This window comes from Phascolarctos cinereus, unplaced genomic scaffold (genome assembly GCF_003287225.1).
Source record: "Phascolarctos cinereus isolate Bilbo 61053 unplaced genomic scaffold, phaCin_HiC Scaffold_726;HRSCAF=1367, whole genome shotgun sequence".
NCBI lineage: Eukaryota > Metazoa > Chordata > Mammalia > Diprotodontia > Phascolarctidae > Phascolarctos > Phascolarctos cinereus.
The window spans coordinates 128,407,842-128,435,672 of NW_027556098.1; the positions used below are offsets into that span (position 1 = coordinate 128,407,842).

Here is a 27,831-nt window from a genome sequence, read left to right on the forward strand (position 1 = left end):
GAAGGACGAACACATGTTAATAGGTTCCCTTGTGGAAAGAAAAAGAATAAAAGCACCAGCAGTGGCTCAAATTATAAAGCATTCCTATCACATTCAGAAATAGGGCAGGGCTTTTTGCTGGCTCTTTGGTACCCTGTGATGAGGGATTCAGCTCATTCAAGTTCTACCGGCACACTAGCTGGTATCTCTGCCAATACAAGCAACTTCAGTTACACTATTCATAACAATACAAAACCAGAAAAAATACGTAACAATTCATTAGGACTTCTGATGTCATTTTATTTTTTATGTTTGCCAACATGCAGACATGAGACACTCAAAAGATACTGTCAAAATGAAGTGAATCAACTTTTTTTTTAAGAAACCTGAGAAAAAAGGGCACTGACAATTGTAGTCAGGAATATCATGTTTCCTGCTAGAATAGTATTAAAAATATTTATTATATTAAAATACGTGAAAATGTTTGCTTAGAAAATCACTTAATTTTCACTTTTATTAATACGAACAGAAATGAATTCCTCTTAAATGGTTCTCTGTGGAATATCCAGTACTGCTTAGGAAAATGCTGAGTACACAGCCAATGAGTCCACACTTGTCACTACGGAACTTCCTGTTGTGATATTGCTCAATTAGTCCTATTCTTTTCAAAACAAAGCTTACTAAGTCCACTGTAAAATAATTAGTATCCTGTCAAATATCTCCAATAAAGAAGAGGATCTTGTGCTTAAAGACTTATTAAAAAATTCAATATGCACAATACTGATAATATGATCAGGGAACACTCTGCCATACTTACAAAAAACCAAAACTTATTATTCAGACAAACTCTGAAAGCTCCTAATAGCAGTGGAAGCCAAATTCAAATCTCAACAAACTTCTTGACATTGTGGCCTCAGAAGGTTTTCTTTTTTTCATAATATATCAACTTGCAATGGAGTGACCTTTTTTTTTGTAACAATGGAGTAACTTTTCCCTTTATAACTTAATAATTTTTTCCTACAGGAAATGTTTCCTATACTTGCAGGAAATGTGCCCCAATAAAATGTGATTTATTTTTTGGTGGTAGGAGAAGTTCTGGACAGAGATGGAGTGTTCAGAGAACTTGATAATGGGTTGTGTACTCAATCTACCACATTTCCTGCATCCTATCCTGCATCCCATAAGGCAAGCTGGCCTATAGCCTCCAAGAAGCACCCCATTCCTTTAATTCTGTCTATTTACTCTCTTCCAGGTACAGGTTATGATCCTTAATATAGGAAATAACTGAGTCTGGAATCAGATACTTCACGCTCTGTCCTTGACATAAGGCTTGTCTGATGGCCGTGGCACTCAAATCACTTTGTACCACATTCTTGACTAGATGTATATTATGTTGATAGTGAGTTAAAATGGCTGATTCAGAGATATATTGTTTTGGGTCATGGCCAGCCCTGCTAACACACACCAGGCCGAATTTTTCAACTATTTCTTGGATGTGTTCATCTTTCCAGAGGTTGGGGGTTTGAAATGTCTTCAGAACATCCGCACCACAGAGCAGCTTTAACTCGGGAGCAGCTGAAAAAACAAGGAGGTTCACTGTGAAGTTACAGAGGGATTGTTTTAAAGATGATATCACATTTATTTGGAAAATTTCATTTCATTTTTCTTCCCTTTGGAGTATGGAAAGTACTAAAATGTTTTAGTGTTTATGCTTTAAAAAACAAATAAAAATATAAACAGACCTAGAGCTGTACCACACACAAGTTTAGTTAGATTCTCATTTAACACTTGGAAGTAATATGCAATGTAAGGGAGATTCAGAATCTCTGATTATAGTTTTGTAGCTGAATTCAGTTCCATCCAACAAATGTTTATTAAGATCCTACTAGGTGCAAGACACTATTCGATTTTTGTAGGGATCTCACTGAGCTTAAATTTTAATGATGAGGAGAAGGGGATAGAAAAGGATACAAATACTTTTGAAAGTAAGATAAATGTGAAGGAAAAGTCCAGACAAACTGGTCTGAAAACTTGGAGGGAGGAAGCCAGAGTCAACATTTGCAACATAAGACAAATAACTGTGGTCCAAAGTAGCACTGGCATTTCACTCTGTGCCACCTATTTAAAAATAAAGGATAATCTATATTTATAGGCTCAATTGTATCACAGGAAATATCACAATGACAAAAATCTCTCTCAGCCTCAATCATAGCCCATTTGTTTCAAACATTATTCCATGCAACGAAATTCCAACAGAACCAAAGAATCTGGGCAATTCCATAGAGTTTGTTGTGTTCATATTTGTTTAGTATATGCACTTTAACCACATGGTCTTTAGAAGTACAGTGCGCTAGGCCGTTATCTTAGCATAACTCAGTTTCCTTTTGTTTGCAATATTGTGAAGTACAAAAATAAATATGATAGAATAAATTTATCTTTTAAAATTCATTTTAAAAGTGAATTTGTCTTTTCCTTCTTTCATAAAATAATTCCATCCTCAGAACATTGCACTTTTCATTCCAATGTAACTAAAAGGAAGTTGCAGCTTCATAGATACTATTGCACATGCTGGGGGTAGGAGGTGGTGGGAAAGACCTAGTTCAAAAAATGGACATGCATTCCTAGCATCCTTTAAAGTTTCACAAAATAAGCTTGCTAATTTAGAATCTGTGGTAATCTAGACACAGCTTAAGTAGGCGGCTACTTTTGTACCATCTGTGTTAGTGAAAAGTTCCGTTTAAGGGTGCAAAAACATTATGAGAGAGAAGTTTAACTTCGTTATTAATAAGGGGAACTATATAAAAGCTGTAGCAGAATCATTTATCTATCATGAATGGATTAATTACCAAGGATTCTTATCTTTTCATTAAGGCACAACCTCTACTTCGACATTTGGTTAGATCCTTTATATGTACTCAACTTGAAAGTAATACAATGATGTTACAGTAGTCTATAATTCATACTGTTCACTATTTCAGACTGGCCTCTCAGCAATCAATAAACATGTGCTGATGAGAGTTATATGGAAAGAGCCTGACTTGAGATTCAAGCCTTAGGTCTGCCACTAATTAGCAAGTCACATCATGTCTCTGAGCTTTGTTCTCCTCACCTACAAAGAGATGGAATTAGATTACATAATGCGCAACCCCCCTTCCAATTCTGCAACTCACTAGTCCGAATTTACCAGTTTTACTCTCTTGCCATTGCAAAAAGAGAGATGTTTGTTGTAAACTCTGGGGGATGATTTGTATATTTATATGAATTCTGATTGTAAGGTGAAAGATATTGTCCTATTAGTATTTTCCTATCTGTTCCTTGGTAGGGGGAAGCAAAGGTAGATATAGGGTTAGTTAACTGCCACGGATAGTGCTAGAAACTTGAATTCCAACTGTCAGGTTTCCTGATTGCCTTCAAGAGAATCTGAGATAAGAAAAATAGAACAATGTGCTATATCTACAGAGTCTTAGTAAAGGCTTAGACTAGAAAACTAAGTCTAGAACAGGCTACATTTATTTATTTATTTATTTATTTGTCTATCTATCTATTCATTCATTCATTCATTTATTTATTTAGCACAAGGCAATCAGGGTTAAATGACTTGCCTAGGGACACAGCTAGCGAGTATCAAATCAAGTGTCTGAGGCCAGATTTGAATTCAGGTCCTTCTGAGTCCAGGGCAGGTGCTCTATCTACTGTGTCACCTAGCTTCCCCAGGCTAAATTTATTTTAATTATACTCCTAATAATCTTCATTTACTGTGTGAGGAAGACATTACAGTACATTGGAAAAAAACAACATCTCTGTAGAGGACCTGTGTTCAAACATTGTTTCTGATGCTTAGCAGTTGTGCGAACTTGGACAAGTCACTTAATTTATCTGAGCCTCAGTTTCCTCATTGGTAAAACGAGGGAGCTGGGCTAGATGGCTGCTAAAAGACGTTCTAGCTCTAGATCTGTGATTCTGTGACCCTGTGAATTTGTATGTTTTCTTTTGCCTTATAAACAAACGTTAGAAAACGAACTCATGGTCAGAACTATGTGATGGAAGGGAAAAGAGAAGCAGGTGCTAGGACTAGGTAATCCAGAGATAATGGCAATAGTAGAGGCAGGCAGGGGAGGAGTAATTAGAAATTAGAATATTTGGGTAAATTAGAAATTCTTGGGTTCAGGTCCCTGAATCCAAAGAGTCAAATTGGCTCAAGGACCCAGAAGGTCAGGGAGCTCAGTACCTCTAGTCCACTGATTAGGGAAGATAAGGAATGAAAGGTGACCATTTAATAAAATTTAATAAACATGGGACAAAGACAAGTTCCCAGCACTTGGCTCTAAGTGAAGAGGATAGTGCCCTGGAAACCTAAACGTGGGACAGTGAGGCCTTTGGGCCCAAGGCTACATTGTAACATCCTTCATGAATGAATTAACAAAACATGCATTTATTAAGCACTTAATAGACGCAAAGCATTGTGCTACATACTAGGGATACAAATAGAAAAGCTAGACAGCCCTTCTCTCCAGCAACTCATATTCAATTAGGAGGAGACAACACATAGAAGAGGGTACACATCAGATGGAAAGGCTCCATTGTCTTTTGGATGCAGTGAAGCACATGATTATGCATCTTTTTTCCACTGATAAAAACATATCTAATTCTGATGTTGGACCATCAGCTAGTGCTTCCTAACCCCTTTACCTATATATGCAGTCTCTCTAACCTTTAGCTTTTAAAATATTCAGGTAATTTCTAGATGGATTAAGGGTTAGGTAGCAGAGTGTTCAGACAATTCATATTTAATTCTTCTGATGCATGTGACTCTGGGAAAGTCACTTTCTTTCTTCTTGTATAATTCTTCCCTACCCACCAAAGAGAGGATGCTTTCTTCTAATCTGAAGCTGATGTTTTGAGGACTGAGTTTTCAGCACCTTAGGCTTGGGTATTATTCAATTAAGTTAATGATGAAAATAAAAGAGAATGTATCCCAAACATATCTTCTATAGGGTAAAAGTGTGCCCAGTATCACATCAACGCTCCCGTTAGCAGTGACAGTCCTTCCTGTTCCACCATGGCAAACAGTACATTACAAAGGACTGACTCTAAGCAGCCAAGCCTGCTTCAGATTTCAACTCTGGGCTAAACCATCATCCATCCTAACAAAGGAATTCAAATATTTCCTATGAAATTCTCCAGACTGAGTAGCTTATGCTTTTCAAGCTCAAAGAGGACAAATTGCTGGTATTGCAAAAAGACAACCAATATAACTTGTCCTAAAGGCAATAAAGTGAAACAAATATAATGTCCTCAGTGTTCTCTGGCAGCTCACTAAATAACAACAGTGAAAGGCTGCATTCTCAATGGATAATAGTCTTAAAGCCTGTGGGCTTCTGTCTGGGCTACAATTCAAACGAGCACAAAACACTCCAGTCTGTGCCAAAGAAGCTGTACCATTTTTTTTTCAGATGTTTTGTTTGGTGGCCCCAAATCAATAATGGTCACAGAAATGAATTATAAACTCCAGTGGTGTCATGCAGAGAAGGAGAAGGGGTTAGCCAAAGGAGCAACAACCACCAGCAGCCCACACGATGTGACTGGATCCTTGAAAGTACAAGGCTTAATTAGGAAAGGCTTCTATTAGATGAAGTCAGGTGAGAGCAGGGGCATGAGGGAAGGGAGGGAGAGAGGGAAGAAAGGAAGGGAAGGGGAAGAGAGACAGAGAAAGAGACACAGACAGACAGAGACAGAAAGAGATAGAGGAAGAGAGAGACACACAGAGACAAACAGAGAGAGAGAGACAGAATACTTTGAAAATCGACAAAGAAGTCATTCATGTAAGGTGATTAGATGAAGTCAGGTGAGAGCAGGGGCATGAGGGAAGGGAGGGAGAGAGGGAAGAAAGGAAGGGAAGGGGAAGAGAGACAGAGAAAGAGACACAGACAGACAGACAGAAAGAGATAGAGGAAGAGAGAGACACACAGAGACAAACAGAGAGAGAGAGACAGAATACTTTGAAAATCGACAAAGAAGTCATTCATGTAAGGTGATTCAGAGCCTTGTAATACAGCATATTCAATTTAAAACAAAAGATCAAGTGTTTCTATCTGTAAAAAGGAAAGGAAATACCACCTAGTACATGAAGCTGAATTCAGCAAAGCAACCAAAGAGATGAATACATGCTTTAGAGAATCATACATAAGAATCAAGGGGGACAGTGAAAGGACTTAAGATACCATCAATCTAGAAGCTTCACAAGCTAAAGCAGAACAGAATTCAGAGATGAACAAGAATATGTAAGTGAGTCTAAGGAGGGCAGCAAATCACAGATATGATGGGAGAAATACTTTTACTGGCAGCAGGAAAATGAAGCTGCAGAAAGTAATATGCTACATTCACAGGGAAGAAGGGTTAAGTTTGTTCTGCTTGGTCCCACAGGGCAGAATGAGGATCAATGGGTAGAAACTAAGAGGTGGTAGATTTCAGCTCAATATAAGGAAAACCTTTCTAACTATGAGAGTGGTAACAGAACAAGTCCACTGACTCTGGAAGTAGGGCATTAGCTCTAGCTGGAAATGTTAGAGGCAGGATGACCACTGGACATGGAATGTCATAAAGGTGATTCATAATTTCCAAGGCAGTGGAGTAAAGAACATCAGGTTTGGAGTCAGAGAACATGGATCTAGATATCAGCTTTACCATTTACCATTCTGGGCCTCATGGACAACAACTAACCACCATTTACTGCCTGGGTGATATTGGGCAAGTCACTTCAGCTCTCTGAGTCTAAAGTCCACCCTTCATAAACTAAAAAGGCTGGACCAGGAGATCAGTAAGGTCCTTATGGCCTTCAAAGTCCATTTCAAACTCTGAGATTTCATGACAGCAGACTTATTGGTAGATTAAAAAGAAAAATGTTGCTTTCATTATTACATTATTCTACATTCCCTACAATAACCTATCTCTTCTCTGAATTACACTTTTACATTCTACCCCATTTGTGGAGATGTCTTCTCTTTCCTACTCGACTGCAAGCTCTTTGAGGTGAGGGAACCCAATTTAGTCTTATTTGTATCCACCTTAGAGCGCTGAACAGTACTTTGCATATGGTGGGGCTAAAGAAATATTTACTGAATGAACTGAACAACAGAATACCTCATGCATTTAATAGGGTTTAAAAACGCATCTACTATATACATATACATATATGTATATACATATATACATATGTAACTTCACAGAAGCCAAATTATGCTACAATAACAATCCCTATTTTTCACTTGATGAAAATTTCTTTTAGCTACATGAAGTTAAAACAATACAAAAAAGGCCTTTATAGTTGTTTTGGTTATTTAGAGGCCTTAGAAGTTTTCTAGAAATTTTCTAAAAGTGTTGCTACGAGGAGCAAATGATAATATGTATTAAATGCTTTGCAAATTTTAAGGCATTTTATTATTATTAATTATTATTATTTTTAAAACAATGTTGAAAAAGAATGCTCAAGACTCTTAATTTTTATGTCTGAAAAACAGAAATGTATAATATTTCTCATTACCTTGTACTTTCAGGATCAGAATATTTTAGGTTTAGAGCTAGAAGTGACCTTATTGTTTAGAATTCAAAAATAAACATTTCGATAAAAATCCAATCAATACCTTTTATTGTAGATAACAACTGAAAAGCTGAGTGCGCCAGATTACCTCTTCCCTTTTTAAGAAAACCCAGTCTTCTGGGAGGGAGTGAAGAGATAGTCAGAAAAGCCATTTAGAGACTTAAGCACCAAATAGGAAGAATGCTAGCCCACTGAAAGCCTTTTAGGCTCATGGATACTGAGTTACATCTAGGGAATCTCTGGGGTTGCATATTTGGGCTTAGGCCATACATGAGAAGCTCCCCTCAAATGACAACAGTTCTCACTTCAAAGATCACATTCCACTGGGGATTCCATGCAGACGTATATGTATACACAAAATAAATACAAGGTAATTTTTTTGAAAAAAGAATGAGCAGATCAGGGGGAGAGGGGAAAAAAAGTACTCATGGAAAAGATGGCTTTTGAGCTGATTTCTAGGGATTCTAAGTGGGGACTAAAGTGGGGGTGTTATTCTAGCACAGGAGTCAGCCTATGCACAAATAGAAGCAAAAGATGTATTGTCATGCATGACAAAAATCAGAAAGGCCACTTTGGTTGTATCAAAGGCTATATAAAGTGGGGTAATGTTTAATAAACCTGGAAAGATACACTACAGCCAGTATGAAAGGGTATTTAAAATGGATCTTACAGATCATAGGTCTAGGTCTAGAATTAAAAAGGACCTCAGAGGCCATCTAATCCAATCCTCTTATTTCACAGATGAAGAAAGTGAGGCTCAGGGAGATTTAAATGTCTTACCCAGGGTCACCCAGATAATAAGGGTCAGAGATGGGATCTCCTTCCTTTTGGGAGGAGTGTCGTATCAGAATGTGTCCCCAACTGCACCATGTGAGACTTATATCATGCTTTGTAAACACTATAAAAACCATAGGAATTAACAGGAATAAGAAAAGCCCATGTATCATACCACCATCATCCAAATTTGTGTTTCAAATTTCAAAATGTTTCAGCATCTGGTGAACCAACTCTTTAATGCATGCTTTTACTGTTTAAAATCACAGTAACATTTTATTTCCAATAAAGGATTTTCAGTCCAGGGATTTTTAAAGCACAGATTTTTAAAACAACAGTTGCTACCACTATCACCACCCCAGACTAACAACTAGGTAACAGTTACAAATGGTACTTAGGGGCCACCCTACTCCATCAGAGTGTGAGAAGTGGTGTCATGCAGAGAAGGAGAAGGGGTTAGCCAAAGGAGCAACAACCACCAGCAGCCCACACGATGTGACTGGATCCTTGGCTTACAGTTGGGAGAATCCAGGCTCTGACACTTACGTGACCATTGGCCTGATATTTTACTTTACTTTTCTTTTCTTTTTTTTAATTTTTAGGCAATTGGGGTTAAGTGACTTGCCCAGGGTCACACCGCTAGTAAGTGCCAAGTGTTTGGTCTGAGGCCGGATTTGAACTCAGGTCCTCCTGACTTCAGGGCCGGTACTCTATCCACTGAGCCACCTAGCTGTCCCTATGATATATTACTTTTCTAAGCTTCAGTTACCTTATCTATAAAATGGGGTTGGGGTGGGGGTGAGTGGGTTTGAATTTGATGGCCTTCCAGATCTAATCGTGTGGTCAGCATGATAACCTTGTGGGTGGGCAGAAAACTTTTTACACCTTTGACATATATGGAAACTGAGGTGATGGAGAATGCTAAAATGATTTGCCAAAGGTCATGTGGCTGGCTGGTGTTAGTACTAGGATTTAAACCCAGGTCTCCTCTATTCACATCCACTGCATCACCTAGCCTCTCAAACATTTTATGCTTCTAATCTTTGTTTTATAGCATTTTCTTCATTTAAGAAAAAAAGTGCTATTTACAATAATCACAAACCTGTATATGCTGGAGTGGCGATATCCTCAGTAGGTATTTCAGAGTCTGCCCTGGAGCTTGTGGCCTCTTTTCTCCTGGGTAAGGATCTGAGAAGTTCATTGTAGTGGTGTCTGTATTTTTTACAAAAAAGAAAAAAAAGTTTCTACATGAGCTAATCATCACAGATACACAAAGGGATGACTCCATATTTTCAGATTTTAAAAATTACCATTTGACTTTACTTATTTCAGCTCTGAATGAAGTAATTCATGAATACATTATATTCATCATCTATTGTAAGATCTGTTAGAAACAAATAAAAATGATATAGAATGTTCCAAGTCTTCCCATTTAAAAAAATATTTGTTGAATATTCTTTATTTCTCTAAGAGCACACACCCATTACAAAGCCTTCTCAAATAGGATGCAGATTGCCAAAGAAAATGCAGACATTCCTGGATTTAAGAAAAATCAAATACAGGCAACTTCCAATTGATGAATAGGTTGTATTTTTAAAAAATTGTTAGTCTGTTTCTTGGCATTTTGAAGGCATCTCCCCCTTATTATATAGGTGGCTAGCTTCTCAGGCTAGCAGTTTATAAAAACACATATTTAGCCCAAAATGTAGCTGAACTACAATACTAAGCATATGCCAGAACTTGAATCACCACACATAACAATGTGTCCATGAGAAAATGTGTTCAGAATCTCAGCCTGGGATGTCAGAAATACAGTATTCACACTCTGGCCCCATAACAACACTGATAGCAGGAATGAGGGTTCCCTTATCCTCATCTACTTCAAGAAGCTTAGGTGAAAGCCAGCTCAGTGACACTGGTAGTGGCAGGCGGCCTACCTTAAGGGCTCCACAGGGATGGAGACTGTGAGAAAGAGGTGAGAGATCTTGGGATGTGGGAGGGATGAGGAGTATGTCAGATAGGCAGGGCTTATGAGGTTCTGCTGATGAAGAGTGGAATTAGGCTGAGGATAAGAGAAGCAAGGTTGGGGTGGGAATATGGTTAGTGAGGAGTAAGAGTTGCGGGTATTCCAAGGTATCATTTAAACATATATGTATCCCTAGCACCAAGCACAGTGACAAACATACAGTAGGTGTTTAATAACTGCTTGTTAACTGATGGATGATTCCAGACTCCCAGATGGCTTAGTTGACAATAGTGTCCTTTTTCTTATACAGTTCTCACAGAAAACGTGCTCAATTTTCCTATCCTAAATGATGCTTCTTTTAAGGTTTATCTCATGATTCAAAACCTCAAAGGAGCCTTCCCTGATTAACTTTCCATCTATTTACCTCTCCTAGCACGTAAGATGCTCTTTTGTTGTTCAGTTGTTTCAGTCAATCAAACTAGTTTTCTAAAATGTTATATGCCAGCAGGATACTGCAAGAAAAAAAACAGGTAAACAACTGGACTCTAAGTCAGGAGACTTGGTCCAAATTTGGACTCTAACACCCACCATGGGGTGAATTTTTTCCCCTTTCTGAGCTTCAGTTTACATACATGGAAAATGGATAACACTTTTACTCCCTTTCTCACAGGGGTATTGTAAGGAAAGTCTTATTCAGCTGTAATAATAAGAAGAAAAATTATGGATTGAAAAAAATTGTATCTGACATCTCTTAAAATCCTGGCATCCAAAATCCATTGGGAATTGACACAAATGTATGAGACTAAGATACTTTTCCCAATAAGTAACTGATCAAAGGATATAAAGAAACAATTTTCAAAGAAAAAACTCAAACTATCAAGAATCATATAGAGAAATGCAAATTAATGCTACACTTCAATATAATTTGATCCATCAATTTGGCAATGATTAATAGTAGTGCTTTTGCAAACTGTGAAGCAAAAACTGTCTCATAGGTTCACAAGGAGGCTCACCTTAAATGACAAAAAGTGATTACTTTTCTTAGAGAGTTACCAGGGAAATTTGGATTAAAAAAAAAAACAAATCCTGGGTTCTAGCCAGGGTGGAAACAGCTAAAAATGTAGCAAACTTAATCATAGTCCATTTTTGCCTACTGCGTGAAAGTTACTTCAACTCCTGTGGTTGATTTTCAACAGAGAGAAGGCACTTTCACTCCTATTGCTCTTTAGCATAAATGAGCGTTGCATTTTATTTGCATCTATTTTATATTATACTATATTACATCTACTGACACAATCATGTTTTTCATACATACACACATATAAATATAAACATACACACACATATATACATACATATATACAATTAAAGTAAATGTTTTCCTAATGGTGAATTGTTCTTGCACACATGGCAGACAAATCCACTTCGGTCTGAAAGAATTTTTTTTTGGGGGTAAATAAACTGCTATAGCTTTTTTCACTAATATTTTATATAAAATTTGTGTCAATATTAAGGATGTTTTTGGTTATTTGGCTATTTGGTACTTTTGTGGGTATTTATCCATTTTCTTTACAAACTCAGTTTTGATGACATATGCTTGGGTAGAGAAGTTTCCAACAATTTTCCTTATTTCCTTTCTAGTCTTCATCAATTCACCTGCTTTGTTATTCTATTTTTGGCAATTTGGTCTCATATTCCCTTTAAAAATTCTAATAGCTTGTCAATTTTGTTAGTTTAAAAATGTTCTTTTTTTATCAGGTCACAAGCTTTTTCTGTTTTAATTTTGTTTCTGTTTCCTTTTTGCTTTTTTTTTCTTGGTGGGGGTTAATTTATTCCTTTCCACTTTTTTCCCCATTTATTTATTTATTATTAGTTTTCAATATTCACTTCCACAAGTTTTTGAGTTCCAAATTTTCACCCCATCTCCCCCCTCTCCCCACCCCAAGATGACATGCATTCTGAATATCCCTTCCCCTAGTCTGTCCTCTCTTCTCTCCCCTCCTTCTCTTATCCCCTTCCCTTTCTATTTTCCTGTAGGGCAGGATAGACTTCTGTACCCCATTTCCTGTATTTCTTATTTCCCAGTAGCATGTGAAAACTTTTTTTTTAAACATATGCTTTTAAAACTTTAGGTTTCAAATTTTCTCTCTTCCTCCCTCCCCACCCACCCTCATTGAAAAGGCAAGCAACTCAATATAGATTGTACATGTGCAGTTATGCAAAACACGTCCATAGAAGACATGTTGTGAAAAACTAACTCTATTTCCCTTAATCCTATACTGCCCTCCCATTTAGTCTGTTCTTTCTTTTGACCCTGTCCCTCTCAGAAGTATTTACTTCTGATTACCCCCTTTCCCAATCTGCTCTCCTCTATATCATCCCCTGCTCTCTTGTCCCCTTCTCCCCTATTTTCCTGTAGGGTAAGACAGATTTCCATACCCAATTGGATGTGTATGTTATTCCCTTGTTAAGCCAAATCCTATGAGAATAACATTCACTCATTCCCTCTCACCTTCCCCAGTTTCCCCTCCACTGTAAGAGACTTTTCTTTTTTTTTGTTTTGTGAGATAATTTACCCCATTCTACCTCTCCCTTTCTTCTTCTCCGAGTATCATCCTTTCTCATCCCTTAACTTTATTCTCCAGATATGACCCCTTAATCTTCAACTCACCCTGTGCCCTCTATATGTCTATCTACATATACATACATATAATTTTTTTCCTCCAACTACCCTAATACTGACAAAGGTCTCATGAGTTATAAATATCATCTTTCCATGCAGGAATGTAAACAGTTCAATCTTAATAAGTCTCTTATGATTTCTCTTTCCTGTTTACCTCTTCATGTTCCACTTGAGTCCTGTATTTGAAAGTCAAATTTTCTATTCAGCTCTGGTCTTTTCATCAAGAATGCTTGAAAGTCCTCTATTTCACTGAATGACCATTTTTTCCCCTGAAGGATTATACTCAGTTTTGCTGGGTAGGTGATTCTTGGTTGTAATCCTATCTCCTTTGCCCTCTAGAATATTATATTCCATGCCCTGTGGTCCTTTAATGTAGAAGCTGCTAAATCTTGTGTTATCCTGATTGTGTTTCCACAGTACTTGAATTGTTTCCTTCTGGCAGCTTGTAATATTTTCTCCTTGACCTGGGAACTCTGGAATTTGGCTATAATATTCCTAGGAGTTTTCCTTTGGGGATCTCTTTCAGGAGGAGATCTGTGGATTCTTTCAATTTCTATTTTGCCCTCTGGTTCTAAATATCAGGGCAGTTTTCCTTGATAATTTCTTGAAAGATGATGTCTAAGCTCTTTTTTTGATCATGGCTTTCAGATAGTCCAATAATTTTAAATTCTCTCTCCTGGATCTATTTTCCAGGTCAGTTGTTTTTCCAATGAGATATTTCACATTGTTTTCTAATTTTTCATTCTTTTGGATTTGTTTACTGTGTCTTGATTTCTCATAAAGTCACTAGCTTCCAATTGCTCTATTCTAATTTTTAAGGAAGTATTTTCTTCAGTAAGCTTTTGGACTTCCTTTTCCATTTGGCCAATTTTCTTTTTAGGGCATTCTTCCTCATTGGCTTTTTGGACCTCTTTTGCCATTTGGGTTAGGCTATTTTTTAAGGTGTTATTTTCTTCAGTTTTTTTTGGGTCTCCTTTAGCAAGCTGTTGACTTGTTTTTCATGATTTTCTTGCATCACTCTCAGTTTTTCCTCTACTTCCCTTACTTGCTTCTCAAATCCCTTTTGAGCTCTTCCAAGGCCTGGGACTGATTCATATTTTTCTTGGAGGCTTTGGATGTAGGAGCTTTGACTTTGTTGTCTTCTTCTGGTTGTATATTTTGATCTTCTTTTCACCAAAGTAAGATAATATAGTCTGACTCTTTTTGCGCTGCTTGCTCATGATCCCTGGCCAATTACTTGAGTTTTAAACTCTTTGTTAAGGTAAATCTGCTTCCAATGTGGAGAATGTACTGTCCCAAGCTTCGGGGTTTGTACAGCTGTTTTCAGAGATACTTGTAGGGACCTGTAAATTTTCAGTTCTTCCAAGGTGGTATGATAAGGGGCAGGTGTTTACTCCTTTCCTGGCCTGTGCCTGTGACCACAAGTACTCCTTTCTGTCCTGTAATTGTGAGGAGGGGTTCCTCTTCACAGCCACTACAAGCTCCACCACGCCAGCGCTCCTCCTCACCTCAGCACCACCACCCAGAACTGTGACCCAGATCCAAACATGGGCAAAGCAAGAGATTCCTGCCTCAGCACTGGTAAAGAGATCCCTGCAATCCCTCTCTGATCAGCCACTGGATTCCCCCTCAGTCTGTGGGCCAAAGGTCGGGAAGCAGCTGCCCCCCCCCCCGGCCACGCTCTTGGGAATGGAGCTGAGACCCCGCCTTCCTTTCTCGGCACCGACAGAAACAGACTTTTCCCACTGACCTTCTAAGTTGTCTTTGGCATTGGTGGATTGAGGAGTCTGGAAACCTCCACAGTTGCCCGAGATTCAGTCCTCTGAGGCCTGCTCCAGGTTTGCTGTGGCCTGTGTGCCCACACCTCGCTGTGCTCCCAGCCCGGCTCAATACACCTTTCTGATCAATCATCCAGGTTGTCTTGGGCTGGAAATTTGTTTCACTCTGTCTTTTTGTGCGTTCTGCTGCTTTAGAATTTGTCTAGAACCATTTTTTTAATGAGTATTTGGAGGGGTTTGGAGGAGAGCTCAAGCAAGTCACTGCTTTCACTACGCCACCTTGGCTCCGCCTCCCCCAGGGAATTTCTAATCTCATTTTCCATTTTTAAAAATTGCATGCCCAATTACTAATTCCTTTCTTTTTCTATTTTTAATGTAACCTTTTAAGATACATATTTTTTCCTTCAAGGATTGCTTCAGATGCTTTCCATATTTTTGGTGTGTTGCCTCACTCATCATTTTAATATAATTTTAGCTATTTCTATGACATTAACTCCCTCAATAACTTAGATATCATTACTCTATGCCATCTTTCCATTTTCTGTGCTGCTGGCCCATATCTCCCCACCAGGAATTGTATTTCTAAGACCAGGCTTTTAGAAATCACATGCCCTGTTGAATGGGACATTAATCCATTCAGCTTCTGAATTCTTGTCCTGGGGCAGAGCTTTCTTGATCGGTGAGCACATATGAACTGAACCAGCCCACTGATATAGCCAACTATATCAGGTCACTCCTGGTGACCCCACTCAGGTCACATTGAGCCATCTACCTGGGACATCTTGCTATTTGCCCTGACACTACTTCCCTTCCCCCAGAACCTCCCCTTTTCTACCTCCTATCCCAAGCATAGCAATCAAATCAATACTATCTTCTTTTTTTTTTTTTGGTCCAGAAAAGACATTTCAATTGGTTGTCCAATGAATTAACTCCTCATCCTTGTGACTTTCTAGCCTATAACTTCCTTCCTTGGCCATCACTACCCTTTATGTGTTATCTCTCCATCTTAGAAAGGAAGCTCCTCAAGGGAAGGAATGGCCACACTTCTGTATTTGTATTCCTAGCATTTAGCATATTTCCTGGCATACAATAAGGGCTTAATAACTGTTTTTTCAATCATTTATTCATTTTATTCTTTAGCTTTTGTTCATATTTCCTTTATTGATGACTGTCTTTATTGCTTTATGGCTTCTGAAGGATATTTACTAGGTCTTCATTTTACATTGCTTGTTATTTGGAAGTGAAAGACAGGAGCTGGACTTATATACCATCATACTGCTTCAGAAGAAGCAATACAAGGATACTCTCAAGGTCTCTGAAAAACTCTGGAATCTATTTTGAGACATGGGAGACACCGGCATGGCTTGCATTAAAGAAGGCTGTGCTCCAAAAGCGGAGCAGAATTTCAGTAGCTCAAAAGAAACATGAGATGTGCAAATTTAGAGACATCTGTATTCCAAGTGTTCATATGGACTATTTGTGCCTGACCTGGGGTAGAATCTTCCTAGCTCGTATTGGTCTAATCAGCCACAGTCAGACACACTGTACCTTGACTTCAATGTAGTGATGTCATTTTGGTCCTCTTCAAGAATGAAGGACAACCTTCTGTATATGACTCATTCTTACAAAACAATCTATATATATTGACGCTATGCACAAATTGATCTCCTGGATAATTTTTAGTACAAGTTTTTTTTTTAGACCAATGGATGGTTTCTTTTAAAAATACCACATAATGAAGTTCAATTCATGCCTTTTATACATGTACTACAAGAGGTGTAGAAGTAGTGTAACTATCTTGCCTATAAAATGTATATAAACTAGTTAGTAAAGCATATATTTCTCCTTAGAGACTGGAGCCCTCCTCCTCCTGGTGAAATGAAAATGAAATCTGGATTAATAAGTATTCTGTGAATTATTTTCATTTATCAATTGTTATTCTCTTCCCCAGAGCCTCAGTGATTCACAGGAGGTAAAATCCACAATCTCCAATTTACAACCCCATTCAGCAGAGTTTTTTGGCCATCATGACTTGGCAGATAAATACTACAATCTCCTCTGGCAACAAGATACCAAAAACACTTTCAAGTTTTACAGGCATAGGTTTGTGCTTCATTGGCAACTTTCCCTTAAAGTCTCCCAAATACAAGTCAATAACTCATTACACTAATATGCAGAGCCTGCATACTGAAACTGCATGGATCATTTAAATAGCTAAATTATCTATGCTGTGCACTAATATCAACTTTTAAAAATCCAATTAAGTGCCTTCTGAATAAATATTTCTAGATTTATAGTCCGTTTTTTTTCTACTTTAAATAAAAACCTGAATTTGGAGGCCCCAAGATTTGGACAATGAGAACATGGGGCTAAGAATCCAAATAAAAATTTTAAAACAGAACCATAGACTGGTAAGAGTCAAAAGGGGTTTTGGAAATCATCTAGTATTCCCTTATTTTGTAGGTAAGTAAACTGGAAGCCATAGGAAAAAAGACTTGCCCATAGTCATAAGAATAATTAGTAGCAGACCTATGATGTGAAAGTAAGTCCTTTGGATCCAAATAATTAATTAATCAAAAAGTACATCTCAAATTCTTATGATGTGCCATAACATTGTAGATACAGAAAAAAAAAGGCTAAAACAGTCCCTGATCTTCACGATCTCACATTCTAACACTGGAGACAACATGTATATAAACAGGCATACACAGGATACATACACGGTAGATAGAAGGCAATGTGAGACTGGAAGGCACTAATGGCTGGGAGAAATAGGAAAGACTTCCTATAGAAAACTAGATTTGAATTGGGGTCTGAAGGAAGTCAGAAAGTGGCAGAGGTGAGGAAGGAAAGCACATCAGACAGCCAATAAAAAGGCAGCTATGAGGTCAGAATAGATAGATCAAAGAGCATGTGGAGGGGAGAGAAATAGAAGAGGACTGGAAAGGTAGGAAGGAGCCAGATTATGAAGAATTTTAAATGACAGTCACTTTGGAAACTGAGTGGAAGGTGGATTAGAGTGGGGAGAGATTTGAGGTAGTAAGACCAATGAGAAGGCTATTGGAATAGTCCATACCAATAGTGACAAGGGCCTGAAATAGGGTGGTGGCTATGGAAGTGGAGAGAAGGGGATGCATAAAGATGTTATGAACATGAAACAAGTTTTGACAATTAATTGGATATGTGAGATGTGGGATGTGAGTGACTGAGAGTCAAAGAGGACAACAAGGGGTGAGAGCCTGCTTGACCAAGAAGATGGTGCCCTTTACAGAAATATGAACGGCGGGAAGACAGGAAGGTTTTTTTAGGGGAGACTTATTTTGGACCTGTTGAGTTTGAGATGCCCAATGAACATCCAGTTGAAGATGTCCAAAAAGCAGTTGGTGAAGAGATATTGTAGCTTAAGAGAAAGACTAGGGCTGGATATATAGATTGGGAATCATTTACATAGATCATAATTGAACTTATTGGAGCTGATGAGATTACCATGAGGAAGACTAGAAGAGTGCTCATGGGGAACACCCCATAGTTAGTGGGTGTGAAATAGATGAAGTACCAATTAAAAAGACTGAGGAGTGGTCAGACATATAGGAGAAAAATCAGAAGAAAGCAATGCCACAAAAACCTAGAGAGGCAGGAGTACCTAGAAGGAAAGAACAATTACGTCAAATGCGGCAGAGATGTCAAGAAGAACATGGGCTAAGAAAAGGCCACTAGATTTGGCAATTAAGAATTCACTGGTAACTCCAGAGAGGGAAATTTTATTTAAGTGATGAGGTCAGAAGTCAGATTGTAGAAGGGCTGGAAGAGACTAAGAGGAAACAGAGGCACTTAGAATAGACAGCTTTTTCAAGGAGTTTCAGTGAGAAGGAGAGGAGAGATATGGGATAACAGCTATCAGGGATAGTAGGATCAAGTGAGTATTTTTTAAGGATGAGGGAGACATAGATTGGTTTGCAGGAAGCCAGTAAAGGGGAGAAACTTTAGAAGTAACATGGCAATAATGGGTAGGTCATCTTCTGGAAAAGATGGAAAAGGACGAAATTGGGGTGCATGTAAAAAGGTTTGTCTTGTTAAGGAGAAGGGCCACCTCTTTATTGTAGACCTAAGTGAAGGAAGGGATAGTGGAGGAAGATATTTGAGTGATGTGAGATGAGGAGGAGAAAGAAGAGAGAGCTCTCAGCAAATGTCCTCAACTTTTTTCAGTGAAGTATAAGGCAAAATTCTCAGCAGAAAGAATGGGGTGAGGGGCTGCTGAGACAGGTTTGAGAAGGGACGAATAAGTTGAGAACAGCCACTGTGACACAGTAAACTGAAAGAGGAGTGCAATGACTGCCTTGTTTTAGTGAGGGCACAACTAAAATTAAATGTTTCCGGTGGACTTAATCAGGATGACTTCGTGATTTCCTCTACTTCTGTTCAGTAGCACATGAATATAAGTAAAAGAGGCAGATGTTAGGACTCATCCAGGGTTGAGACTTGACAAAATGTGACAGATAAAAGCACAAGGGGGTTAGAGATTTGAGATCAGAGGAGAGTTTACAGTTGAAGGTTTAACTATTCAAGTATTCTAGGAAAGGGAAGAGAATATAACTACCATGGGGTGATGGCCTGGGAAAGAACTGAAGGAAAGAGGGAATGGAGGTCACTGTGAGGAAAAAGAATGGCATTAGGGGTGATATGGCTATGGGGAAAATGAAAGACTAAAAAATTATGATCAGATAAAGGAGCTTTGAAGTTCTTGAATATGAAGGTGGGGCATTTATGGTTGATGGTATGATCAAAGGTATGACCATCTTTGTGTGTACTTGAGGTAGAGTAGGACATGGAAACTGAGTAAATTAAGGAACTAAGAAGTTAAGTTATTTGAGGGAGTATCAATATGTATGTTGAGATCTCCTAGTATGATGGCAAGAGTTGGGGAGGAAAGCTTGAGAACCAGGCACTGAACTCATTGATGAAAGAAAGGATGTCCTGGGAGTTGATATATAATGGACATCAGGATTTAGATTATGTAATAAATTTGGATAGTATGAACTTCAAAGGAGGAGAGCATGATGGTGGTAGGGGAGTCTAGAAATGGCAATGAGGAACAGGAAGTATTCTGAGTCCTCCACCACAAGCAATGAGCTGGGGGTATTACTGAAAGTACAACCAGTAGAAATGGTATCATCAAGATGGCATCAGGTCTCAGTGAGTGTTAGAAGATGAAAGTGGTGAGAAAGGGAGGGATTTGAGAGGAAAAAAAGTTTATTAGCTGTGGAGCAGGAATTTCAGAGGACGCAGTAGAAAAGGAAGGCAGATCTGGATTGGGACATTTGGGGCTTTGCTTTGAGTGTGATGGAAGTAAGGGAGTGAGAAGCTGGGGTTGGGTAATGGGGTTGTTTATACATTGGGAACCAGAGGTTTAGAAACTCGGATAGGGAATGTATAAGAATCTGGGATTATGCTAATTTATGTTTCTGTAGCAGGAATGAGCTAAGCATTACTGGATTGGAATTCTGTCTCTATGTGGCATGGGACTTGGCTCCTTTCTAAAATATATTAGCAACATAGCAATTGTGAGGGATCCCTTGGCCCCATGACCAGAGTATATTAAAGAGGATGAATGACTGAGCCAGGAGTATCTGTCCATTTGCTAGCCTCTAGGTGAAACTGGAGAAAATCTCCATCTCTCTCTCTCTCTCTCTCTCTCTCTCTCTCTCTCTCTCTCTCTCTCTCTCTCTCTCTCTCTTCTCTTTTCTCCTCTCCCTCCTTTCTTCCCCCTCTCTTCTTCCTCCTCTCTCTCTCCTCTTTCTTTCTTTCTTTCTTTCTTTCTTTCTTTCTTTCTTTCTTTCTTTCTTTCTTTCTTTCTTTCTTTCTTTCTTTCTTTCTTTCTTTCTTTCTTTCTTTCTTTCTCCTTCTTCCCTCCCTCCCTCCTTTCCTTCCCTTTGTTTCTCTTTCTCCCTCTCCTTTTCTATCTCTCCCTTTTCTCTCATTCTCCCTCCTCTCCTCTCCTTCCCCTCTCTCTTTCTTCCTCTCTCTCTCCCTCTCCCCCATCTTTTTTCTCTCTATCTCCCTATCTATCATCCTGACTCTCTCAGTTTTGCTTGGTTCAGAACATAGGTTTCCCTGGTCTTGAAGTGAGGAAAGGAGGGAACTTCACCGTCCTCTCTGCCTGTAACATCTCACAGGCCTGTGAGAACACATGCTTGACTAGATGAAAGAATGAACTACAAGACCCTGTCTGTCTCTTCTGCTTTGTGTTTCCTTCCCCAAGGACAAGAGCTAGAAGGGCAATCCTGAGAGACATCCGTTTACAGGCTTGATGTCTACTTTGTTAGTTGGAGATTTCCTAAGCTAGTTTCCCAATAAAAGGTGATTACTACAATAGCTTCTTGGAAAAGGACAGCACGGCTAGCAGGATTTTAAAGTCAAAAGATTTAAAGATTTAGGTCTTGCCATCCAATATATCTGGACTTGTAACTTTCCCAGACAGTAGAAACCCAAAGTGAACATGAAATATCCATTGAACCACCCTATAAAGTTGTCTTTACCTCCTTAGAGTATATAATAGAAGGGTTGGTTACTGTTTCATGTTTTAAGTATTTGTCAATGTGTAGTTATGAGTCTTTTGTGTTTTAAGCATTTCTTTCCAGTGGAGAAAATAAACAGTGGTCTCATACTTTATATCTACTTTGTACACCCAGTACCTTTTCTAGAAGGCAATCTATTAATCCCTTTTGGGAATTCCTAGATGTGAGCCATACCTCAGCTTTACTTAAGAGATTTCCCCTGGAAATCTGGCTGAGGGGGATAAACCACAGAGTATGAGAGAAAGATCAATCCCTTTTCTTTGGGATCATTTCCCTAAGAACTGAACCTTGAGCTACTTGAACCCAGAGCCCTTTGTGGGAAGAGATGCTTCCTGGGACATTGGTTATATCTACATAGAACCTTAAAAGTTGCAAAGCATTTAACATAATTATGTCATCTGAGGCTCATAGCAACCCCATGTGGTAGGTATCAAAGGTATTATCTCCACTTTATAGAAAACAGAGGTTCAGATAACTTTGTGGTGTGCCTATGGTCACACAGTTATTAAGTATAAGGGGCATGATTTGAATCCAGGTATTCCTAAGTACAGGTTTATTATAACACATTTAGTCTAGGGTTGTCTTCCAGTCTTCTACATTGCTCCCATACTAGACTGGTTGTATCTCATCCTGCATCCCTGAGGTCACATATCACCTTTTGTGACCTTCAACTGTGTGGGTTTTTTGGGGTTTTTTTTGCATGACTGTCTAAACAAACAAAAACCAGAAGACAGCTTTGGTGACATTGTGGGTATTGAATAATATGGCCTGTTTTTTCTGGTCCTTTATATAACAACTGTTTTCTCCCCTTTATCACCACAGCAATGGCTGTAACATAGTGATATAAAATTCAGCAAAACTGATCCATGGTTTAAAGTGAGTCTTCATTTACTAATCAATATTTTCACACATGACACAAAAACTTACTGTGTCTGTGATCACAGATAACAAACAATCACAGGTTCTCAGAGTTGATAAAGACTTCAGAGATCATTCAGTCCAATTTGAACCTAAAAAAGGATTCCTCCTGTAACATCCCTCACGAGCGGCCATAGAGGTTCCACTTTAGAACTCACAGGGAAGGGGACTCAGTCCCTCCTGCAGCAGCCCATTTCACTGTAAGGCATCTTTAATTGTTAAGGTTCTCCTTAAGTCAAATTGATCTTTCTATAATGGCCACTCATTGCATTGAGATCTGTCCTCTAATGTCAAGAAGGATAAGTCTAATTCCTCTTGAACATGGTGTCCTATTAAATACTTGAAGACAGTTATTAAGACCCTACTTCCCCACCCCTCCACTCCAGCAAGCCTTCTCTTTTTTGGAAATATACATGAAGCAGAAGATAAAACAATGTTGGAATGAAACATCAGTTTTGTAATAAACAGATTCAATAAGTCATTTGTTTATGTTGCTTCTTTGTAATTTTAGAAAATTTGGGTTCAAATCCAGCCTTGGACATTTAGCTAGCTGTGTGACCCTGGAAATGTCAATTGACCTTCATCTGACTCAGTTTCCTCATCTGTAAAATAGGGATAAGGATGACACCTATACCCAAGATTGTTATGAGGATAAAATGAGATAATATGTATAAGGAGCTTTGAAAACCTTAAAGTGCTACATAAATGCTAACTACTATGATGATGTGAGGGATATATATTTTTTCTGTAGCAGTTTGATTCTGCATATGTGCACTTCAGGGAAAATGCAATGATGGTTTATATTGTGCATGTCAGATACACTGTCCATGACAATCTATGACTGAATAGTAGCTCTCTGGAGTAGCTTTTGTTCTACTTTAAAAAAAGAGAGAGAAAGAGAAAGAGGGAGAGAGAGGAGAGAGAGAGAGAGAGAGAGAGAGAGAGAGCGAAGAGAAGAGAGAGAGAGAGAGAGAGATAGAGAAAGAGAGACAGAATGTGTTAAAACTACATGGAAACTAAATGACCCTTACAATTGAACTGTGTGTATCTCTCTGGAAGGGTGAACACTTCCTCATTTGTGATTAAGAAGGCTTAGCCAAAGGTCTGATTATCACCTCTTTTGTGGGCTTTTTGTTTTTTTTTTAAACCAAAGGTTTCCGTGTAAACACCCTGTGGTTTTCTTGTCATCCCCAGCCACAAAAAGAATGCTATTATTACCTCAACACCTTCACTGTTTCTATCCACTCCTTTTGTTCACTCTCCCATTGATCCACTCGAATCCAGCTGGATGTCTGTAGGGCCAGTTGTACCATGGCAACCCGATGTTTTGCAGCTGCAAGATCTTTCTTTCCATAGCTGTCATTTACTGGGGAAATTATGCCTTCAATCACCTGGTACATTCCTTGGTAAGAGAAAGTAGAGATATTTTATCCATTATGGATATACATAATGGGATTCTGAAATTTATGCAAGTGCTGAAAATCAATGTATCTATTCATCAGTTTATACTGTTCAAAATCCTATTATGGGAGTATTAGCTCCATTAAACAACATTAAAAAAGAGCTGAATGAGTATATAAACTCCTTCTCCAAAAATTCATTTACAAAGTAGAGAATCAGACTAACTAAAAATAAAGCTAGTGAATTCTGAATTCAAACAACTGCACCAAGACAGCAATTTGAATGATGAAATGAAGAATTTGTTTAGGAATAGCATTCTTTCCTAACTACCTGCATGATGCAGTGGATAGAATACCAGGCCTGGAGTCAGGAAGAGTTCAAATCCAGTTTAGATACTTACTAGCTGTCAGACCCTAGGTAAGTCACTTAACTCAGTTTGCCTGTTTCCTCATCTGTAAAATGAGCTAGAGAAGGAAATGGCAAACCACTCCAGTATCTCCGCCAAGAAAAACCCAAATGGGGTCAGACATGACTGAAATGACTGAACAACAATAACAACAATAACTGGCATGTTACTTAATGGGATCATTTTGTTTCCTAATGATGTGGTAACAATAGTTATATGTGATTCCTTTGGCCCCAAACTGATAGATTTTGGAAAACGTAATAGAAGCATGATATTTAAAAAAAGCTAAGAATGGTATACAATCCTCCCTGACTTTACCTGACAAGCAGCTCCCTTTCCATCTGGGTAGCTATGTTAATGAAATATGAAAACAAATTTGTCAACTGGAAAAATATGATTCAGTTGTAAACACTGTAAGAACTCACAAGTGAAGACGATATTCTAAGTTTAGAACAAGAGATGGCCAAAAAGTTAGATTCATTCTTTTAAATCAGAAAAGGATTTTTTTCTTGGTTTCCAATGAATAGCGATACTCATTAAAAGGTCTTGTACACACTGTGTCTGGCCAGGGATGGGTCTTAGAGCAGGGACTCAGAATCCTCTAGGGTGCTTGCTAAGGGATCTTGAGGTAGAACATGTGTGCCTGGGCCCACTCAACGGATAATGACTTGGCTGAGGTACAGGACTTGTCCATAAAAAAGAAGTCAGCAATTGGAGAAGCAGCCTAATATTATAGAAAGAACCCAGAAGACTGGGTTTTGAATCTTACCTCTGCTATTTATGTAACTGCAGGAAAATTACTTGAGCTTTTTGGACCATGACTTTTTCATCTGAATAGATTCAGATGAAATGGTGTGGTGATATGGTGTCATGCTGATATGGTGATAGGTGACTGTCACTCTTATTTGCCTCTACCCATTTTCTGGGGGGGTTGTTACTCCTCCCCAGTCACTCCACTGGCTCCTCCCTTTTGGCATGACTCTCTCCCCAGCATTTTCCTTAGTTCCTCCTCTGGAAGGAATAGTTTTTTTCAAATTGTTCTACAAGAAAAAAGGAGAAGAAAAATAGCAAGGTTTTCCTTCTTCTAATTCCAGATCGCTAGTCACAGCCTCCCCCTGGCCAAACTGCTGACTCATTACCTAGAGAGAAAGATTCTAGTATTAGTTATTTCTTCTTTTGCTCTAGGAAGTTGTAAAAATGAATCAGTAATTCTCTTTCTATAGCTCTGAGCCCCTAGTCAGAAAACTCCTCTGCAAGAAATAAACAGCAGTTGTAAAATCTACTTTTCTCTTCTCCTGGGCATTCTCATATTGTTTTTATCCTTTGTGTTTGTACAATGACACTTAGGTGAGTAATGCGGTAGTTACGTACATTTATCATGAAAACCAGTATAAAAGAGAACTAAGCAGAAAGGTTAAAAAAAACAACTTTAAGAAACAGAGATAAATTTTGAGAAACAAGGACATGTTCCACTAGTAAAGGAAAGGAAAGAAGTTAAAGAAAATAAAGAATCACCCCTTGCAGGTTTGTAGTTCACAGGGGTGTTTTAGCAGCATTGACTATACCAACGCTCCTCATCCACAATTAACATCTACAGCCCTAGGCTTGGAGTTCAGAACAGAGGCTCTCATGGATGGTGCTGTTCCCTTCCTTGCTTATGCCCTCCTTGTCTTCAATTCCACCATTTGTTTAAGGCAGCTCCTGGAGTACTATCTCCTCGGCACACTTGCTTCTTGGTCCTGGGGTGTTCTTTTGAGCTAGCCTTCTCATGCAACTCCTTTCCTTGTACCCTCTTAGGACTTGGGGGGGGGAGGTGCTAGCTTGTCAAAGTCTGAACTCCACGAATCATAGCATCAGGTCATCTCTCTGGGGTGGGGATAGGGAAGCAAGAACAGAAAAAACTGGGTGATTTCTGCCCTGTCCAGAAGGCCTCCGCTTTCAGCATCTTGATATCAATCAATTACTCAATCAATCAATAAATATTTATTAAGTGCCTAGTACATGCCAAGTGTTGGGGATGTAAACACAAACAATCCAGAATTGCAATTAGATTATATTCTAACTGGGTGACAAGTACATACATACAAACATACACACACACAGAGTACACAATATATATGTATATATGCATGCATGTGTATATACGTATGTATAAACACATATATGTATAAACATAACAAATACAAAGAGAATAATTACAGACAAATACAAAGTAGTTAAATACAAGTTAGTGTGCAAGGATGGGCACTAGCAGTTAGGGAGATCAGAAAAGGCTTCATGCAGGAAGTGGTACTTGAACTATTTCTTGAAGGAAGAGAAGGAGTTTGTGAGGTAGAGGTGAGAATGGAGTTCATTCTAGGCATGAAGGATGGCTAGTGCAAAGGCATGGGTATGGGAGTTGGAGTAAAATGGTGAGAAATACAGAGGCCAGTTTGACTATCCCATAGAATGCGGGATAGAAAGTAGTATTCACTGAGGCTAGAAAAATAGGGTGGTGTCAGGTTGTGAAAGACTTTAAAAGAGAATAAATAAGAAAATTTATATGAATACATTTAATATATTTAAATAAATAAGAAAGAGAATAAGAAAGAATAAACAGAATAGTTTGTATTTTATCCTAAAGGTAATAGAGATCCACTAGAGTTAGCTGAGTAGAAGAATGACGTGGTCAGATCTTTGTGTAAGGAAAATCACTTTGGCAGCCATGAACAATGGACTGATATGTGGAAAGACTCAAGGCAGGGAGAGCAATTTAGAGATTGTTGTAAAGATCTAGGGGACAAATGATGAAGGATTTCATGTACTAAGGTGTTAGCTGGGTGAGTAGAGAAAAGGGATCAGATGTGAAAGGTGTGGTAAAAGAAGCAGCAAGATATGGCAACTTATTTGTAGTGAGGAAGCGTAGAGACTCAAGGATAGTTATGAGGTTATAGACTTAGGAGATCAGAAAAAAGGTAGTTCCTTAAGAGAGAAATACAGGGAAGTTTGAAAGAGGGGAAGGTTTGGGAGCAAGAAGATGCTGAGTTCAACTTCGGCCATGTGGAATTTGAGATATGTGAGTTTGAGATCAGTGAGTCATCTGCATAGAGATGATAATTAAGCCCATGGGAACTGGTGAGGTTACCAAGAGAGAATATAGAGAAAGAGAACAGAAGAGGACCTAGGACAGTCATGGGGAACATCTACAGTTAGTGAGTATGATATGGCTGGTGAGCCAGAGCAGATTTAGAAGATGCGGTCAAAATGGGCAGGAGGAAGAGAAGGAGGAAAAGGTGGGGTCACATACATCCCTGAAAGACAAATTATCTTGGGGGAGACAGTGATCAATAGTGTCAAATACTACAGAGAAGTCCAGTAAGATGATGATTGGGAAGAGGCCATCAGCCTTTGCAATTAAGAGGTCACTGTTAATTTTGGTGTAAGCAGTATCAATTGAGTTAGGAGGACAGAAGACAGATTGCAAAGGGTTGAAGGGTGAACGAGAGCAGAGGAAGTGAAGACAGCTAGTGGAGAAAGCTTTTTCCAGGGATTTAGTTGAGAGAGAAGAGACATAAGACTGAAGGAATGGTAGGATCTAATGAAGGATTTTTTTTTTCTGGGTGTGTGAGACTTAAGCATGCTTGAAGGCAACAGGAAAAACACCAGCAGACAGAGGGAGATTGAGGATTCAGGAAAGAGGGGATGTTTCAGGTTTTATTCTGATGGAGAAAAAAGGAATGGCATCAAAGACACACATAGAGAGTTGGCCTTGGTA

At 38.7% G+C, this 27,831-nt stretch overlaps 1 protein-coding gene across 6 annotated transcripts in view; it reads right to left on the minus strand.

Moving 5' to 3' along the window:
• Positions 1 to 258: 258 nt before the first annotated feature.
• Positions 259 to 27,831, minus strand: part of NMNAT3 (nicotinamide nucleotide adenylyltransferase 3) — a 132,015-nt gene continuing 104,442 nt past the window's right edge. For 5 of the 6 annotated variants that reach the window (XM_020986135.2, XM_020986132.2, XM_020986136.2 and 2 more), the window contains 3 exons: positions 23,489 to 23,672; positions 9,453 to 9,562; positions 259 to 1,554 (listed from right to left, as the gene is read on the minus strand). In XM_020986135.2, coding sequence (XP_020841794.1) covers positions 1,214 to 1,554; positions 9,453 to 9,562; positions 23,489 to 23,672 — 635 coding nt within the window. In that variant the 3' untranslated portion in view covers positions 259 to 1,213. Of the gene's footprint in view, positions 1,555 to 9,452; positions 9,563 to 23,488; positions 23,673 to 24,846; positions 25,074 to 27,831 lie in introns of those variants that run through there. The other variant, XM_020986137.2, reaches the window with a different exon arrangement.